Below are 19026 nucleotides of genomic sequence, written 5' to 3'. Positions count from 1 at the left end.
ACCTGACAGAGCTTGAGAGGATCTGTAGAGAAGAATGGGAGAAACTCCCCAAATACAGGTGTGCCAAACTTGTAGCATCATACCCAAGAAGATTCAAGGCTGTAATCGCTGCCAAAGGTGCTTCAACACTGAGTAAATGGACTGAATACTTATGTAAATGTGATATTTCCGGGGGTTTTATTTGTATACATTTGCTAAAATTTCAAAAAACCTGTCATTGCTTTGTCATTATGGGGTATTGTCTGTAGATTGACGAGGGGAAAAAATGATTTAATCAATTTTAGATTAAGGCTGTAACGTAACAAAATGTGGAAAGAGTCAAGGCTTCTGAACACTTTCCGAATCCACTGTATATGGCAAGGTAAACGATCCCGAATAAAATTAACACATTTACAGAGGGAAAGACGTATTTCCAGGCACTAGCATTTCGCCCCATCCTAAATTGGTTTAGACATGATTCTTCTGCCCCCTGGCTGAGTATAGAGATAAATATGGTGTCTCCTATTGCCAAGGAAGAGGTGGTCTTCACTGATATTTCCCTTAAACAATGTAAACTACGCTTTTGTCCCATTATTGCTTACACAATTTCTAATTGGCACACAATTGAAAAACACTGTAACTTGGAATCAAAACGGCATGCCCATACATACTCCCAATATTTCACAATAATGCCTTGCGATCTAGAGGGCGGCCTTTTGCATCCCCTCAATGGTCCAAATGTGGAATTACATTTACATTTTTAGTCATTTAGCAGACGCTCTTATCCAGAGCGACTTACAGTTAGTGAATACATTTATTTTTTTATACTGGCCCCCCGTTGCAAACGCCATGCTCTATCAACTGAGCTACATCCCTGCCGGCCATACCCTCCCCTACCCTGGATGACGCTGGGCCAATTGTGCGCCGCCCATGAGTCTCCCGGTCACGGCCGGCTGCGACAGAGCCTGCATTCGAACCAGGATCTAGTGGCACAGTTAGCACTGCGATGCAGTGCCTTAGACCACTGCGCCACTCAGGAGACATGGAATCTGTACACTTGCCGATATCATGGACAGCAATGGTTTGAGAACCTTCCAAAATTTGAAAGATACATACACATTACCAGGCAATTGCTTTTTTTCTATATTTACAACTTAGGTCAGCTATGCTGGCCTATGGAGACCCTTGGGAAACCAAACTACCAAACCATCCAATTATGGGATTTATAAATAAACTCTAGGCTCCCAAAAGAACTGATCGCTATAATAGATAAACTTTTGGAAAGCTCATTATGAGCTAGCCATAAAAAAAAGTATGTTCAACATACTGGGGCAGCAGGTAGCTTAGTGGTTAAGAGCGTTGTGCCAGTAACCGAAAGGTCGCTGGTTCTAATCCCCGAGCCGACTAGGTGAAAAATCTGTCAATGTGCCCTTGAGCAAGGCACTTAACCCTAATTGCTCCTGTAAGTCACTCTGGATAAGAGTGTCTGCTAAATGACTAAAATGTAAATCTAATTGAATCAGAACAACCCTTTAACTGGAACAGAATATGGAAAAATATGACCTTGGCATCCCGTAATCCGAACCATTAATTTAAACTTTTACGATGAAATTGGCCCCAACTCCCAACTGTCCACTGTGTCCCCTAAATCAGGTAGGCACATTCCTTAATATGATGTGGGAGTGCCCTGCAGTTAAATCCTTCTGGGGCAAAGTTAAAATTCATTTCGAAGTGCATGAATTTAAATATTCAATGCTTTGCATATATTATGTTACTTAACGATGATAGCTCCTTAAATCTCTCAATCAAAGAAGATTACTGCTGGCAGGCAGCTGTGATGAAAAAATAAATGTTGGGCTCTAAGATGTCAATCACCTCACCCTCTCCCATTTAAACCAGTGGATACAGTTACTATTAGAAGTTATAACAGAATTATCGACAGTGAGAATGAATGGTGCTAATCAAGGAACAATTGAGGCCTTGACATAATATACTTGGCTCTAAAGAACAATCTCAGCTAAAGCCCCACACATACAAACCAATTATATATTTATTTAGCCTTTTTTTACTTTCAGGCCCACGGGGTGGTATACTATAGATGTAACTTTAATATCTAATGCATTCTAACTTCTGTTGCATTCCTTTGATCCATTTATTCTCGCTGTTATCAAAAATATCTAAGCATGTGGGCAACCCAGTGTACCTTCAGAGCGCGGCCACAAAATGGAAGGAACGAACGTGTAGGGCACAGGCATGAAATGTTGAGATGTAAGGTTTGAATGTAAGGCTTGCGATGTAAGGATTGAGTAGCTTTATCCACTAGGACATGACTCCAGATGGTATATAATGCATCTGGAGTCCAAATTGTGAGGTTTGAAAAATACTGACATCGTTTGGAGGATCCCGCTGCATCTCTTTAATAGATTAGTAGGTGTGGGAGGTTTAACATGCACGGAAGGAAGCGGTACACTGTCCCTTTTAAGTCACTCACTATGAGAGGAATATCTACCATAACCAAACAACCATGCCTCAACCATAGGCATGGTTGGGTATAAGGTACTGTGATCACTGCACATGTCATATAAATGCATTTAAGCATTGGAATGTATTGTAATAAGAGCAGTTAGTAACCCCTGAAAATATACAACTACCCCTTACACTTAAAGAGCATGGTTTGAGATAAAACCATGAATATTGTTTTAATGCAGCCTTTGACAATACCAGTGTTCTGCTATCCTAAAAGGTAAGCGTTAATAACTTACAGGGGCAATCTGCAAATGGTACATCAATTTTGCACTTTTAAATTAATTTACATATCCTATCCATTGATTCTTTAAGAATATAACTTCGTGGCACCCTGCCCTACGGATGGTAAATCAATGGATCTGATTAATCTGATTCAATGCAATTTCATATTTGTGGACTGGAACCATCACAGAACCGTTCACTCAATAGCCCCCACTCCAAAGCACACGTTCAGGCTGCTAATAAGCTATTTGCAACTTCTCGTTTATTTAAAACATTATGGTTATTTTGCTCACGCAAAATGTCACCCTATGTTTGCAATATTGAACAATTATTTGGTTTAAAATTTAGCTGGGTTTGCAGAGCTGTGGCTGAGTGGTAACTCTCCCTGTGCTCATCACATATGCAACCCGCCAGAGACCGGGGTTCAAGCCAGAGTCAACCCTTCCAGCTTTTACCCATCTTTACCCCCTTTTTTATTTAAAATAAAAGTTAGAAAATGTGTGAGTGCAATTCAAATCCCAAAAAAGTGGCCAGTGGCATTTCCCCGGACAACATGCTTCTTTTGAGCCTAAAATGAAGCAAGTCAAAGCAAAATTGTAGGAGATCCCGCTGCAATTTTGTGGCTTACGGTATAATATAGATACCCCATCAGAACCCAAAACATAAGCTTGTTTTACTCTATTGTTTGTAAAGAATGTAATTGTAAACAAACATGGTTAAAACTTTAAAACTATACTTTTGATATCATGGATGGTCAGTCCTTACATAGCTCCTATGAATCTGAGAGTGGTTACATTTCTCCAGCCCCATCCTTCAGCAGTTTACCAAAACAGTGGCAGGGATCCTACTCTGTTATTGTATGAACACAGATTGCACCTTTAAACACCAGGAAAAATAGAAAAAGTGAGTAGCTGAGCAAATACTACACTAGCTCTGTAACACATTTAGGAAATATTCAAGCAACTTTTTATCAACTTAAGTAAAACATAAATGTTAAATCTACACCAACTAGAATAGAAACGTTCATTGGGGTGTACTAGGGGTATTGCATACAAATTGATGTCTTGATGTATTTTAAGATTTGAAATGAATGAAGGGCACTCCTTAATTCTCAGGATGCCCAGTAAATGACGGTAGTAAACACAAATAAACTGTACCAGGGTGGCCATCCAGTTCCTTCAGCTTTTCTCCATTGATATCTGTTGCGGTGACTTGAGCTCCTTCTTTGGCAAAGGCCTACAGTTAAAATGACAGAATATTACTTTCATGGTTATTCACAGTTCACACAAAATATCAGTAAAATGTTCAAATGAATACTTTACATCATTATACAACTCTTAGAGCAGGAGTAGGCAACTAGGTTTAGCGGGCCAGAACATAATTATAATAATTTGTACACTGTAAATTGACTGCAAGTAAACCCAAATAGATACAAGAATGTCATACCTTGATTGAGACATGATCACATAGGTCTCTATTTGTGGGAATACTTTGGAATGGATTTTTTAAATCCTGAATTCTTGGTTACAGTCTTTGGGGGACCTAATAAAAACGCTCATGGGCCGAATTTGGCACGTGGGCTGCCTGTTGCCGACCCCCGTCATAGAGGGTGTTTCTGAGAGCCTTAACAATCAAATTCACCATATCTACACTGAGTATACAAAATATTAGAAACACCTGCTCTTTCCATGACAGACTGACCAGATGAATCTAGGTGAAAGGTATGGTCCCTTATTGATGTCACTTGTTACATCCACTTCAAATCAGTGTGTAGATGAAGGGGAGGAGACAAGTTAAAGAAGTAATTTTAAGCCTCGAGTCATGGATTGTGTATGTGTGCTATTCAGAGGGTGAATGGGCAAGACAAAATATTTAAGTGCCTTTGAACGGGGTATGGTAGTGGGTGCCAGGCACACCGGTTTGAGTGTGTCAAGAACTGCAACACTGCAGGGTTTTTCATGCTCAACAGTTTTCTGTGTGTATCAAGAATGGTCCTCTCCCAAAGGACATCTAGCCAACTTGACACAACTGTGGGAAGCATTGGAGTCAACATGGGCCAGCATCCCTGTGGAACGCTTTCAACACCTTGTAAAGTCCATGCCCCGACGAATTGAGGCTGTTCTGAGGGCAAAAGGGGGTGCAACTCATTAAGGTGTTCCTAATGTATTGTACACTCAGTGTATATTTGTTTAGCAAATGTAGCCTAGCGGTGTGGTGAAAGGTAAATTAAGTAAAAATTACAATGGCTGCAGCTCTTCCAATGCCCTGGGCTCCTGCTGACAACACAATGACTTTCCCGTCCAGGCGGCCCATGATGATGCAGTGTTTAATTCTACTGGCAATTCTGCAGATGAACAAAAACAATATCATTATTGTTGTTAAGATCACAGTCAAGATAGTAGAGTTGAAGTTGCCGTGGTGGATTTATTATCCAAAAACAGTGGTGGCATGTTCTTAAAAATACAGATTTAGGGAACATAAAGGTTTATTATTGTGAAATGTTTTTTTATTGGTTGGGTAAAATTGCATCATCAGCTGCAGCAGGAATTTTCACACCCCAGAGCCCTATGCTACGTACTTGGTTTGAGTTAGCGAGGTAACTTTGGTCAAATCTGAGTTAAACTCGGGATAACCAGTAACACGAAAGTGGCTCACCTTTTAGCCAGGTCAATTTCTATGTCAACGAATCCTTCAGAACTAACCTGCTCCGGCTCAGGCTAACTCAGGGCTAACTCCATTTATCGTGAATTAAGTGTCTGAGCCACGAGTTGAAGACAAATGAAATAAAATTCACTTTCAATAAAGATTGTATCATCATTCCCTTCATTTGGGGAAGACTGATTTTTGTGTGTGTGTGTGTGTGTTAAAAAAATAGTAATGTTAAAATACCTATCACATTACACATTTAGTAATGACAGAATGCATTTGAAACTTCATGCACAGTAAAACCTGTGTATGACTTAATACAATTATTTATTCGATAGGAGTATAGAAAAAGGAGCTTGTGCATTAGGACTGTCCCTCACCCAAATAAATCGATTGGTCGAAATTCTTAAACGTGTATTTTTCCATATATAGACACACCCTTTGTGTTTTAATAAAATAAACTATATGCATTGAGCTTGTCTGATGCTTTAAGCTTACGTTTTGATGAAATAAGAACTGCCTCAAGAGGGAGCCAGAGATCTAGATAACAGAAGAAAAATATATATACCTGACCCAACTATTCTCCTGCCGCTCCTGCTGGCTTTCGCAGATTCTGCCATTACTCTCCTGAAGTTGCCGGTAATAGGCTACACGAGGAGTCGACAACCTTTCTCATGTTGAATGCCAATTTATCTTACCATTTCTACCGATATGCGTGCCAGTTATGGTTTTTGTATGCACATTTTCGTGAAACAGTTTCAATTAATTTATAATAATGTCTTCATATCTCAAAATCATTTTCATGTGGTTAATGAAAATGCTATCCAAATCTAAATGAAATGATACAAACCTAAAAAGTAACTTCTATTGCCATTGCCAACTACAGTGGGGAGAACAAGTATTTGATACACTGCCGATTTTGCAGGTTTTCCTACTTACAAAGCATGTAGAGGTCTGTAATTGTTATCATAGGTACACTTTAACTGTGAGAGATGGAATCTAAAACAAAAATCCAGAAAATCACATTGTATGATTTTTAAGTAATTAATTTGCATTTTATTGTATGACATAAGTATTTGATACATCAGAAAAGCAGAACTTAATATTTGGTACAGAAACCTTTGTTTGCAATTACAGAGATCATATGTTTCCTGTAGGTCTTGACCAGGTTTGCACACACTGCAGCAGGGATTTTGGCCCACTACTCCATACCTTCTCCAGATCCTTCAGGTTTCGGGGCTGTTGCTGGGCAATACGGACTTACAGCTCCCTCCAAAGATGTTCTATTGGGTTAAGGTCTGGAGACTGGCTAGGTCACTCCAGGACCATGAGATGCTTCTTACGGAGCCACTCCTTAGTTGCCCTTCCTGTGTGTTTCGGGTCGTTGTCATGCTGGAAGACCCAACCACGACCCATCTTCAATGCTCTTACTGAGGGAAGGAGGTTGTTGGCCAAGATCTCGCGATACATGGCCCCATCCATCCTCCCTTCAATACGGTGCAGTCGTCCTGTCCCCTTTGCAGAAAAGCATCCCCAAAGAATGATGTTTCCACCTCCATGCTTCACGGTTGGGATGGTGTTCTTGGGGTTGTACTCATCCTTCTTCTTCCTCCAAACACGGCGAGTGGAGTTTAGACCAAAAAGCTCTATTTTTGTCTCATCAGACCACATGACCTTCTCCCATTCCTCCTCTGGATCATCCAGATGGTCATTGGCAAACTTCAGACGGGCCTGGACATGCGCTGGCTTGAGCAGGGGGACCTTGCGTGCGCTGCAGGATTTTAATCCATGACGGCGTAGTGTGTTACTAATGGTTTTTCTTGAGACTGTGGTCCCAGCTCTCTTCAGGTCATTGACCAGGTCCTGCCGTGTGGTTCTGGGCTGATCCCTTACCTTCCTCATGATCATTGATGCCCCACGAGGTGAGATCTTGCATGGAGCCCCAGACTGAGGGTGATTGACCGTCATCTTGAACTTCTTCCATTTTCTAATAATTGCGCCAACAGTTGTTGCCTTCTCACCAAGCTGCTTGCCTATTGTCCTGTAGCCCATCCCAGCCTTGTGCAGGTCTACAATTCTATCCCTGATGTCCTTACACAGTTCTCTGGTCTTGGCCATTGTGGATAGGTTGGAGTCTGTTTGATTGAGTGTGTGGACAGTTGTCTTTTATACAGGTAATGAGTTCAAACAGGTGCAGTTAATACAGGTAATGAGTGGAGAACAGGAGGGCTTCTTAAAGAAAAACTAACAGGTCTGTGAGAGACGGAATTCTTACTGGTTGGTAGGTGATCAAATACTTATGTAATGCAATAAAATGCAAATTAATTACTTAAAAATCATACAATGTGATTTTCTGGATTTTTGTTTTAGATTCTGTCTCTCACAGTTGAAGTGTACCTATGATAAAAATTACAGACCTCTACATGCTTTGTAAGTAGGAAAACCTGCAAAATCGGCAGTGTATCAAATACTTGTTTTCCCCACTGTATGTAAAAATTGCCTACATAAAGACAAATAAAAACATTGTAGCCTGCAGGTAGAAAATATCCTGATAAAAATACATATCTTATAAATCACATTGGCTACACATTGCGACAAACTTGAAACATTGTATCAACTATTAACTTGGGTCTGGCCTGAAGCTTGAGCTAGCAAACTTGCAACATTGTATAAAATATTCTGGGTCCTCAGACTTTCTGCGCCAGTGAGCTCGGGACAGACACAGCTGTAGGCTATTTGCGCAAGGGATAAGAAGCATTGCTTGATTTGGGCAGGAGCTCACAGGAGCTGAATACCAGCAACTTAAATGTTCTACTGCTTGAGCTCCTGTTCCTCTTATAGAATATTAGCTCAAAACTATTGTGGAGCTCCTGCACCTAAATATAAAACAGTACCAGCACCCAAAATGAGTACCGGAACCTATTTCAGTCCAAGTCAAGCACTGATAAGAAGTAATCAGATAGGCCTATTTTATGACGTTTCCACTGGATCAGAGCATGACGTTTTTCCCTTTCACGCTGAGTGGTTATCGAAACCGAGAGAGCTGGCAAGATTTTTTAAATACAGTGGGGGAAAAAAGTATTTAGTCAGCCACCAATTGTGCAAGTTCTCCCACTTAAAAAGATGAGAGAGGCCTGTAATTTTCATCATAGGTACACGTCAACTATGACAGACAAATTGAGAAAAAAAATCCAGTAAATCACATTGTAGGATTTTTAATGAATTTATTTGCAAATTATGGTGGAAAATAAGTATTTGGTCACCTACAAACAAGCAAGATTACTGGCTCTCACAGACCTGTAACTTATTCTTTAAGAGGCTCCTCTGTCCTCCACTCGTTACCTGTATTAATGGCACCTGTTTGAACTTGTTATCAGTATAAAAGACACCTGTCCACAACCTCAAACAGTCACACTCCAAGCTCCACTATGGCCAAGACCAAAGAGCTGTCAAAGGACACCAGAAACAAAATGGTAGACCTGCACCAGGCTGGGAAGACTGAATCTGCAATAGGTAAGCAGCTTGGTTTGAAGAAATCAACTGTGGGAGTAATTATTAGGAAATGGAAGTCATACAAGACCACTGATAATCTCCCTCGATCTGGGGCTCCATGCAAGATCTCACCCCGTGGGGTCAAAATGATCACAAGAACGGTGAGCAAAAATCCCAGAACCACACGGGGGGACCTAGTGAATGACCTGCAGAGAGCTGGGACCAAAGTAACAAAGCCTACCATCAGTAACACACTACGCCGCCAGGGACTCAAATCCTGCAGTGCCAGACGTTTCCCCCTGCTTAAGCCAGTACATGTCCAGGCCCGTCTGAAGTTTGCTAGAGTGCATTTGGATGATCCAGAAGAGGATTGGGAGAATGTCATATGGTCAGATGAAACCAAAATAGAACTTTTTGGTAAAAACTCAACTCGTCGTGTTTGGAGGACAAAGAATGCTGAATTGCATCCAAATAACACCATACCTACTGTGAAGCATGGGGGTGGAACATCATGCTTTGGGGCTGTTTTTCTGCAAAGGGACCAGGACGACTGATCCGTGTAAAGGAAAGAATGAATGGGGCCATGTATCGTGAGATTTTGAGTGAAAACCTCCTTCCATCAGCAAGGGCATTGAAGATGAAACGTGGCTGGGTCTTTCAGCATGACAATGATCCCAAACACACCGCCCGGGCAACGAAGGAGTGGCTTCGTAAGAAGCATTTCAAGGTCCTGGAGTGGCCTAGCCAGTCTCCAGATCTCAACCCCATAGAAAATCTTTGGAGGGAGTTGAAAGTCCGTGTTGCCCAGCGACAGCCCCAAAACATCACTGCTCTAGAGGAGATCTGCATGGAGGAATGGGCCAAAATACCAGCAACAGTGTGTGAAAACCTTGTGAAGACTTACAGAAAACGTTTGACCTGTGTCATTGCCAACAAAGGGTATATAACAAAGTATTGAGAAACTTTTGTTATTGACCAAATACTTATTTTCCACCATAATTTGCAAATAAATTCATAAAAAAATCCTACAATGTGATTTTCTGGATTTATTTTTCTCATTTTGTCTGTCATAGTTGACGTGTACCTATGATGAAAATTACAGGCCTCTCTCATCTTTTTAAGTGGGAGAACTTGCACAATTGGTGGCTGACTAAATACTTTTTTTCCCCAATGTACATTGAGGAACTATTGTAATTCTCAATGGAAGTAAACACAGACTTTGTTTGCTTACTGTTTGAGGTGAAGAAAACATTACTTTGAGAAGCTCCACAGGTCATTAGTGGTGGTGCGTTAAACCAAATCAGAAATACTATCAGATCCCCAAATGGGCATATATATATTCCTACATTTGCGCGCAGGCCAGGTAGCCTATAGGCCTACTTCTATGCGTGCGCGTCCTTACTCAACATTACATTTACATTTAAGTCATTTAGCAGACACTCTTATCCAGAGCGACTTACAGTTAGCGCATACATTATTTGATCGAACCCACAACCCTGGCGTTGCAAACGCCATGCTCTACCAACTGAGCTACATCCCCTGCCGGCCATTCCCTCCCCTACCCTGGACGACGCTGGGCCAATTGTGCGTCGCCCCATGGGTCTCCCGGTCGCGGCCGGCTACGACAGAGCCTGGATTCGAACCAGGATCTCTAGTGGCACAGCTAGCACTGCGATGCAGTGCCTTAGACCACTGCGCCACTCGGGAGAGACAAGGAGGAGTCAACATTGACAGGAGTGCTCCAAACAAAAGACAATGACTAAATTGACAAAACTCGTAAATGGAATGAAATATACCAAAACTTGTTTCTCACAAGTGTAGCATAGGTTGTGCACTCTGCAAACAATGTGTCCACTCAGACAATGACTCTCTGGAGAGAGAAGTGCATTGTGCATCTGGGTACATGGTCAATCCGATGTCTGCATTGGCCATGCAGCATTTAAGGTGATATGGCCTCAGCAGAAGTCAGGGAATTCATACTTCTTGCGCTTCGCGGAGCAGTGCAGAGCTGTTGTCAAGGAAGTGAGCTTGTGTTTATACAGGATGTACCGCCCGCCCCCACCTACAGTCGTGGTCAAAAGTTTTGAGAATGACACAAATATACATTTTCACAAAGTCTGCTGCCTCAGTTTTTATGATGGCAATTTGCATATACTCCTGAATGTTATGAAGAGTGATCAGATGAATTGTAATTAATTGCAAAGTCCCTCTTTGCCATGAAAATGAACTTAATCCCAAAAACACATTTCCACTGCATTTCAGCCCTGCCACAAAAGGACCAGCTGACATCATGTCAATTATTCTCTCGTTAACACAGGTGAGAGTGTTGACGAGGACAAGGCTGGAGATCACTCTGTCATGCTGATTGAGTTAGAATAACAGACTGGAAGCTTTAAAAGGAGGGTGGTGCTTGAATTCATTGTTCTTCCTCTGTTAACCATGGTTACCTGCAAGGAAACACGTGCCGTCATCATTGCTTTGCACAAAAAGGGCTTCACAGGCAAGGATATTGCTGCTAGTAAGATTGCACCTAAATCAACCATTTATTGGTTCATCAAGAACTTCAAGGAGAGAGTTTCAATTGTTGTGAAGAAGGCTTCAGGGCACCCAAGAAAGTCCAGCAAGCGCCAGGACCGTCTCCTAAAGTTGATTCAGCTGCGGGATCGGGGCACCACCAGTGCAGAATGTGAAATGTCAGAAAAATATTCCCAGTGGGTCAGAAGTTTATATACACTCAATTAGTATTCGGTAGCATTGCCTTTAAATTGTTTAACTTGGGTCAAACGTTTCAGGTAGCCTTCCACAAGCTTCCCACAATAAGTTGGGTGAATTTTGGCCCATTCTCCTGACAGAGCTGGTGTAATTGAGTCAGGTTTGTAGGCCTCCTTGCTCGCACACGCTTTTTCAGTTCTGCCCACAAATGTTCTATAGGATTGAGGTCAGGGCTTTGTGATGGCCACTCCAATACCTTGATTTTGTTGTCCTTAAGCCATTTTGCTACAACTTTGGAAGTATGCTTGGGGTCATTGTCCATTTGGAAGAACCATTTGCCACCAAGCTTTAATTTCCTGACTGATGTCTTGAGATGTTGCTTTAATATATCCACACAATTTTTCTTCCTCATGATGCCATATATTTTGTGAAGTGCACCAGTCCCTCCTGCAGCAAAGCACCCCCACAGCATGATGCTGCCAACCCCGTGCTTCACGGTTGGGATGGTGTTCTTCGGCTTGCAAGTACCCCCTTTTTCCTCCAAACATAACGATGGTCATTATGGCCAAACAGTTCTATTTTTGCTTCATCAGACCAGAGGTAATTTCTCCAAGAAGTAGGATTTTTTGTCCCCATGTGCAGTTGCAAACCGTAGTCTGGCTTTTTTATGGTGGTTTTGGAGCAGTGGCTTCTTCCTTGCTGAGCGGCCTTTCAGGTTATGTCGATATAGGACTCATTTTACTGTGAATATAGATACTTTTGTACCCATTTCCTCCAGCATCTTCACAAGGTCCTTTGCTGTTGTTCTGGGATTGATTTGCACCAAAGTACATTCATCTCTAGGAGACAGAACGCGTCTCCTTCCTGAGCGGTATGACGGTTGCGTGGTCCCATGGTGTTTATACTTGCGTACTATTGTTTGCACAGATGAATGTGGTACCTTCAGGTGTTTGGAAATTGCTCCCAATGATGAACCAGACTTGTGGAGGTCTACACTTTTTTTTCTGAGGTCTTGGCTGATTTATTTTGATTTTCCCATGCAAAGAGGCACTGAGTTTGAAGGTAGGCCTTGAAATACATCCACAGGTACACCTCAAATTTACTCAAATGATGTCAATTAGCCTATCAGAAGCTTCTAAAGCCATGACATAATTTTCTGGAATTGTCAGAGCTGTTTAAAGGCACAGTCAACTTAGTGTATGTAAACTTCTGACCCACTGGAATTGTGATACAGTGAATTATAAGTGAAATAATCTGTCTGTAAACAATTGTTGGAAAAATTACTTGTGTCATGCACAAAGTAGATGTCCTAACCGATTTGCCAAAACTATAGTTTGTTAACAAGAAATTTGTGGAGTGGTTGAAAAACGAGTTTTAATGACTCCAACCTAAGTGTACGTAAACTTCCGACTTCAACTGTATATCTTTTGAACAGCATGCAAAAGAGAATGTTGGCAGTAGCCTTTGTCAAAGCAAAACTCCCGATGGGCTATTACCCGGTAACATCGCCGAAATGTGCATTTACATTGAAATTCCACCAATTTTTTAACATTATTATTATAAAAACAGGATTGACACGACCATCTCAGATTGTTCAGAAATAGTTTCTGTAGTTAGATAAGATTAGCATTCCTGAGACCTTATTTTGTTGAAATACAATTTGATCTGAGAAATTAAGCTAAATTGGTTGCACCCAAATTGGCCATTTGAATTTATAGGATTCATATAATTTTCAATAAATATATTACCCAACATTCAATTTGGAACATCATTCTTCCTAACAATGAGTAAGACGACTAATCCATTAAAATGATCAAAAGCCACCCATGGACCCCCCACACCACAACAACTACATTTTACATTTACATTTTAGTCATTTAGCAGACGCTCTTATCCAGAGCGACTTACAGTTAGTGAATAGATTTTTTTTTTTTTTTTTTTTTTTTATACTGGCCCCCCCCCTGGGAATCGAACCCACAACCCTGGCGTTGCAAACGCCATGCTCTATCAACCGAGCTACATCCCTGCCGGCCATTCCCTCCCCTACCCTGGACGACGCTGGGCCAATTGTGCGCCGCCCATGAGTCTCCCGGTCGCGGCCGGCTGCGACAGAGCCTGGATTCGAACCAGGATCTCTAGTGGCACAGTTAGCACTGCGATGCAGTGCCTTAGACCACTGCGCCACTCAGGAGGCTCAGTATACAGTATCAGTTCTCTATGTCTGACAAGTAGTATGGAGCTGCTTCTTCATCTTTGTAAAGTATTCCCTGTGAATCTGATGATGTTTCTTTTCCCGTTTAGAGAAATTAGCTTGCATTATTGACCATAAATGAGTGTACCATGTTTTGCCCTCTAGATGCTGCTGTTCCTGCTACTGCCACAACACCATTTTATCTATTTTGCTGGTCTCGTGTTTATTAAATGGATCACAACATTTTCTTTCCAACTTTGAGTAGAAAACCAATAGCGTTTGGTCATCCTCCCAATTCAAACCAGTCCTCTATGAAAGCAGTTTGTCCTTCTCTTAGGCTTAATGTGTGTCCAGGAAACAGCCCCCTCTGTGTGTGGTTTATTCCCTTCAAAAAAATGCCTTGATTAGTTAGACCAGGGGTCTACAACCTTTTCTAGCATGAGAGCTACTTTAAAAAAATGAAAAATGTCACGAGCTACTCATTTTTTCTAGCTTTCAAATAGGTACATTCTTCTCTTCTCCTCTCCCCTGCAACTCTTCCCGGGTCATTAGTGTACAAGAGAAAGTAGTGCACTATGTTGTCTGTCAATATTCCTGGTAAAATAATAGTTAATAAACAACTAAGAGGGGGCCTATAAAATTCTGTTTGATATTTTTCCAAATTAATGTTCAGTTTAATTTTTTGTTTTTTTAGATTTTTTTTGTTTTTCACTCTCAAAATTACAATTGTTCATAGAGAAAAAACGAAATGGGATGTTCTGAGTCCATGTCAATGCTTACATCACATCAGAATACAATTTATTTTAGGTCTGGAAGAAAACAAACAAATGTAATGTAATTCCCCTTTAACTGGGCATCTGACCCTTTAATTGCTCATATAGCGAGTGAGGAATGTGCCGGTCTAGCAATGGTTCTGTACTGCTGCTGCTCATTTCATGGCAAAGTTTGCAAATAACAAATAGATACAAATGATATACTTACTCATGATATACTTCTGCCAGGTAAGACTACTCTGCAGTTAACATTTAATTGAGAAGGTTTTGGGGAAAGTATCGGTCAACCCACAAGACTTATCACATCAACTGGCTACACATGGAGTGATGGGACAAACACGCGCACCACACAGGCAGACAGTGCAAATATTGCTGAAAATTAATTAGCAGATAGTGTTAGGTTTGGCTTTTTAATCCAATAGTGGCTAACCAGGGGTAGGATAATGTTATTGTTGCGTTGATTAGATAGTGGCTGGGAACTTGCGTTGTCTGATACTTGTGAGATTTGTTTATGAAAGTTTTCTGGTGGAACATGTGAACATTGCATGTACTTTCAGAATTGTTTGGCAAGATACTCATAGGTGGGCTGCGAGCTACTGGTAGCTCGCGATCGACCTGTTGGAGACCGCTGAGTTAGACCATTCCTGGCGAACAAGCAAACCATTAGGTTACAGCAGTTAATGGTTTCAATATTATGGTCTCTAATGGTCTTCAATGGTAGAAAAGATCCAAACACACTGTATAGTGTTTTGGAATGGTATTGGGTTGGGTTTAATGGTAAATCTCACTAATCGCACTATATAGAGATGTTTTCTAATAATTGTATTGAATATCATTATGACTGCCATGCAATGGTTTATCATTCTATTAGTGTTGTCAACATATTAGTCACTAGCCCATTTCTCCATAAAATTTTTGGGCCATACCAGAGGAAGAGGCTGAGCGAGAGGGTTTTACTCCAGCCACAATCTGTCCAACAAAATAAAATCACGAAGTAATGAATTTTTGTATTGAGGTCAATGAGTGTGTCGAATTTGGTCAACAACATTTTTTATTGCTAATTTGCTACGAAAGGCTTTTGATCGACAGGAAGTTTTGTAATGGTTAGGTTATGAATGCACATGGCATTTCGGCAACTTAAAAAAAGTTAGCGGAGTTGTGCCTGTTGTTCACACGCACATCTGCCCTCTCATTGGCTAAAATGGTTCCACCTGATCTCGACTCCTCTCGCCTGCCTGCCTTTGAGGACATGCATTTCCATTGTTAGAGCCCTCACTCGACTATCTTGTCAATATAATAGATCAGTTTTGACCATGCAGATAGCCTTATCAGAGAGCTGCCATTTTCTTGGACTATTCAAGGAGAGTTGGGTTGAAGCACTAGCTAAGAGGAGGTCAAACTGAATTGCATTCATGGAGGACTGGATTGACCAATTCAACTTGTTTTCATCATGAACAAAAGCTATTGGTTTTCTATCCGAAGTTGCAAAGAAAATGTTGTGATCAATTTAATAAACACAAGAGACCAAGAAAATGGATAAACGAGTGTGGTGGCAGTAGCAGGAACAGCGACATCTAGTGGGCAGAACATGGTACTTTCACACTAATATATGGTAAAGAATGGAGGCGGCTTCAACGGCAAATTGAACTGATACTGTTTACTGGTTGTTGGGGTGGGATTGGTGTGGGGGGCCTGTGGGTGGCTTTTGACAATTTTATTGGATTCCTCATGTCTTACTCAATGGTAAGAAGAAGTTTGGTCCAAATCGGATGTTGGGTTCTATATTTGTTGAGGACATACAAATGGCGCCGGAGGGGATGGCTGCCGTTTTACGGGCTCCAAACCAACGGTGCTATTTTGTTAGTTTTTTCGCATTGTTTGTAATTAATTTTGTACATAATGTTGCTGCTACCGTTTCTTATGACCAAAAAGAGATTCTGGACATCAGAACAGCAATTACTCACCTCGAACTGGACAAAAAAATATGTTTTATTTAATGAGACCGACGTGAAGGATAAACTGCTCTGTCATGACAAGGCCCAAATCCCCGTCATCAGCGTGAAGAAAAGACGGAGGAAAATGGGGAGGAGGGCAGGGTGCCTTGTAAGAATTTGGCCGACAAGTAGGTAAACCACAACTCTGTTTCACAGAGACGTGGTTGAACGACGACACAGATAATATAGAGCTGGCTGGCTTCTCCGTGTATCGGCAGGACAGAGCAGCTACGTCTGGTAAGACGAGGGGCGGGGGTGTGTGTCTATTTGTCAATAACTGCTGATGCACGATGTCTAATATTAAAGAAGTCTCGAGGTATTGCTCGCCTAAGGTAGAATACCTCATGATAAGCAGCAGACCACACTATCTACCAAGAGAGTTCTCATCTATATTATTCGTAGACATCTATTTATCACCACAAACCGATAATGGCACTAAGACCGCACTCAACGAGCTGTATAAGGCCATAAGCAAACAAGAAAATGCTCATCCAGAAGCGGCGCTCCTAGTGGCCAGGGACTTTAATGCAGGGAAACTTAATCCGTTTGACCTAATTTCTACCAGTATGTTGCATTTGCAACCAGAATGTTTTTTTAAAAACTCTATACCACCTTTACTCCACACACAGAGCTCTCCCTCGCCCTCCATTTGGCAAATCTGACCATAATTATATCCTTCTGATTCCTGCTTACAAGCAAAAACTAAAGCAGGAAGACTGGAATATGTTCCGGGATTCATCCAATGGCATTGAGGAGTATACCACCTCAGTCACCGGCTTCATTAATAAGTGCATTGACAACGTCGTCCCCACAGTAACCGTACGTACATTTCCCAACCAGAAGCCATGGATTACAGGCAACATCCGCACCGAGCTAAAGGCTAGAGCTGCCGCTTTCAAGGAGCGGGACACTAATCCGTACGCTTATAAGAAATCCCGCTATGCCCTCAGACGAACCATCAAACAGGCAAAGCATCAATACAGGACTAAGATTGAATCCTACTACACCGGCTCTGACGCTCGTCGGATGTGGCAGGGCTTGAAAAATATTACGGACAACAAAGGGAAACCCAGCCGCGAACTGCCCAGTGACGCAAGCCTACCAGACGAGCTAAATGCCTTTTATGCTCGCTTCGAGGCAAGCAACACTGAAGCATGCATGAGAGCACCAGCTGTTCTGGACAACTGTGTGATCACGCTCTCCATAGCCGAAGTGAGTAAGACCTTTAAACAGGTCAATATTCACAAGGCAACAGGGCCAGAAGGATTACCAGGACGTGTACTCCGAGCATGCGCTGACCAACTGGCAAGTGTCTTCACTGACATTTTCAACCTGCTACTGACTGAGTTTGTAATACCAACAGGTTTCAAGCAGACCACCATAGTCCCTGTCCCCAAGAAAGCGAAGGTAACCTGCTTAAATGACTACCACCCCGTAGCACACACGCCGGTAGCCGTTAATTGCTTTGAAAGGTTGGTCATGGCTCATATCAACACCATCTTCCCGGAAACCCTAGACCCACTCCAATTCGCATACCGCCCCAACAGATCCACAGATGACGCAATATCAATCGCACTCCACACTGCCCTTTCACACCTGGAGAAAAGGTACACCTACAGTTGAAGTCGGAAGTTTACATACACTTAGGTTGGAGTCATTAAAACTCATTTTTTAACCACTCCACAAATTTCTTGTTAACAACCTATAGTTTTGGCAAGTCTGTTAGGACATCTACTTTGTGAATGACACAAGTAATTTTTCCAACAATTGTTTACAGACAGATTATTTCACTTATAATTCACTGTATCACAATTCCAGTGGGTCAGAAGTTTACATACACTAAGTTGACTGTGCCTTTAAACAGCTTGGAAAATTCCAGAAAATGATGTCATGGCTTTAGAAGCTTCTGATAGGCTAATTGACATAATTTGAGTTAATTGGAGGTGTACCTGTGGATGTATTTCAAGGCCTACCTTCAAACTCAGTGCCTCTTTGCTTGACATCATGGGAAAATCAAAAGAAATCAGCCAAGACCTCAGAAAGAAAATTGTAGACCTCCACAAGTCTGGTTCATCCTTGGGAGCAATTTCCAAACGCCTGAAGGTACCACGTACATCTGTACAAACAATAGTACGCAAGTACAAACACCATGGGACCACGCAGCCGTCATACCGCTCAGGAAGGAGACGCGTTCTGTCTCCTAGAGATGAACGTACTTTGGTGCGAAAAAGTGCAAATCAATCCCAGAACAACAGCAAAGGACCTTGTGAAGATGCTGGAGGAAACAGGTACAAAAGTATCTATATCTACAGTAAAACAAGTCCTATATCGCCATAACCTGAAAGGCCGCTCAGCAAGGAAGAAGCCACTGCTCCAAAACTGCCATAAAAAAGCCAGACTACGGTTTGCAACTGCACATGGGGACAAAAATCGTACTTTTTGGAGAAATGTCCTCTGGTCTGATGAAACAAAAATAGAACCGTTTGGCCAT

General features: G+C 41.7%; 1 protein-coding gene across 1 annotated transcript in view; it reads right to left on the bottom strand.

The window, feature by feature from the left end:
- Positions 1 to 19026, bottom strand: part of LOC311131308 (dehydrogenase/reductase SDR family member 6) — a 53228-nt gene that overhangs the window by 25465 nt on the left and 8737 nt on the right. The window contains exons 2-3 of the mRNA XM_084164205.1: positions 4969 to 5071; positions 3885 to 3963 (exon numbers count right to left, since the gene is read on the bottom strand). Of these exons, the coding sequence (XP_084020331.1) occupies positions 3885 to 3963; positions 4969 to 5040 (151 nt within the window). The 5' untranslated portion in view covers positions 5041 to 5071. The remainder of the gene's footprint in view (positions 1 to 3884; positions 3964 to 4968; positions 5072 to 19026) is intronic.

Source organism: Coregonus lavaretus (genome assembly GCF_964263955.1).
Source record: "Coregonus lavaretus genome assembly, chromosome: 6".
NCBI classification, from domain to species: domain Eukaryota; kingdom Metazoa; phylum Chordata; class Actinopteri; order Salmoniformes; family Salmonidae; genus Coregonus; species Coregonus lavaretus.
This window is presented reverse-complemented; position numbering and strand designations above follow the sequence as displayed.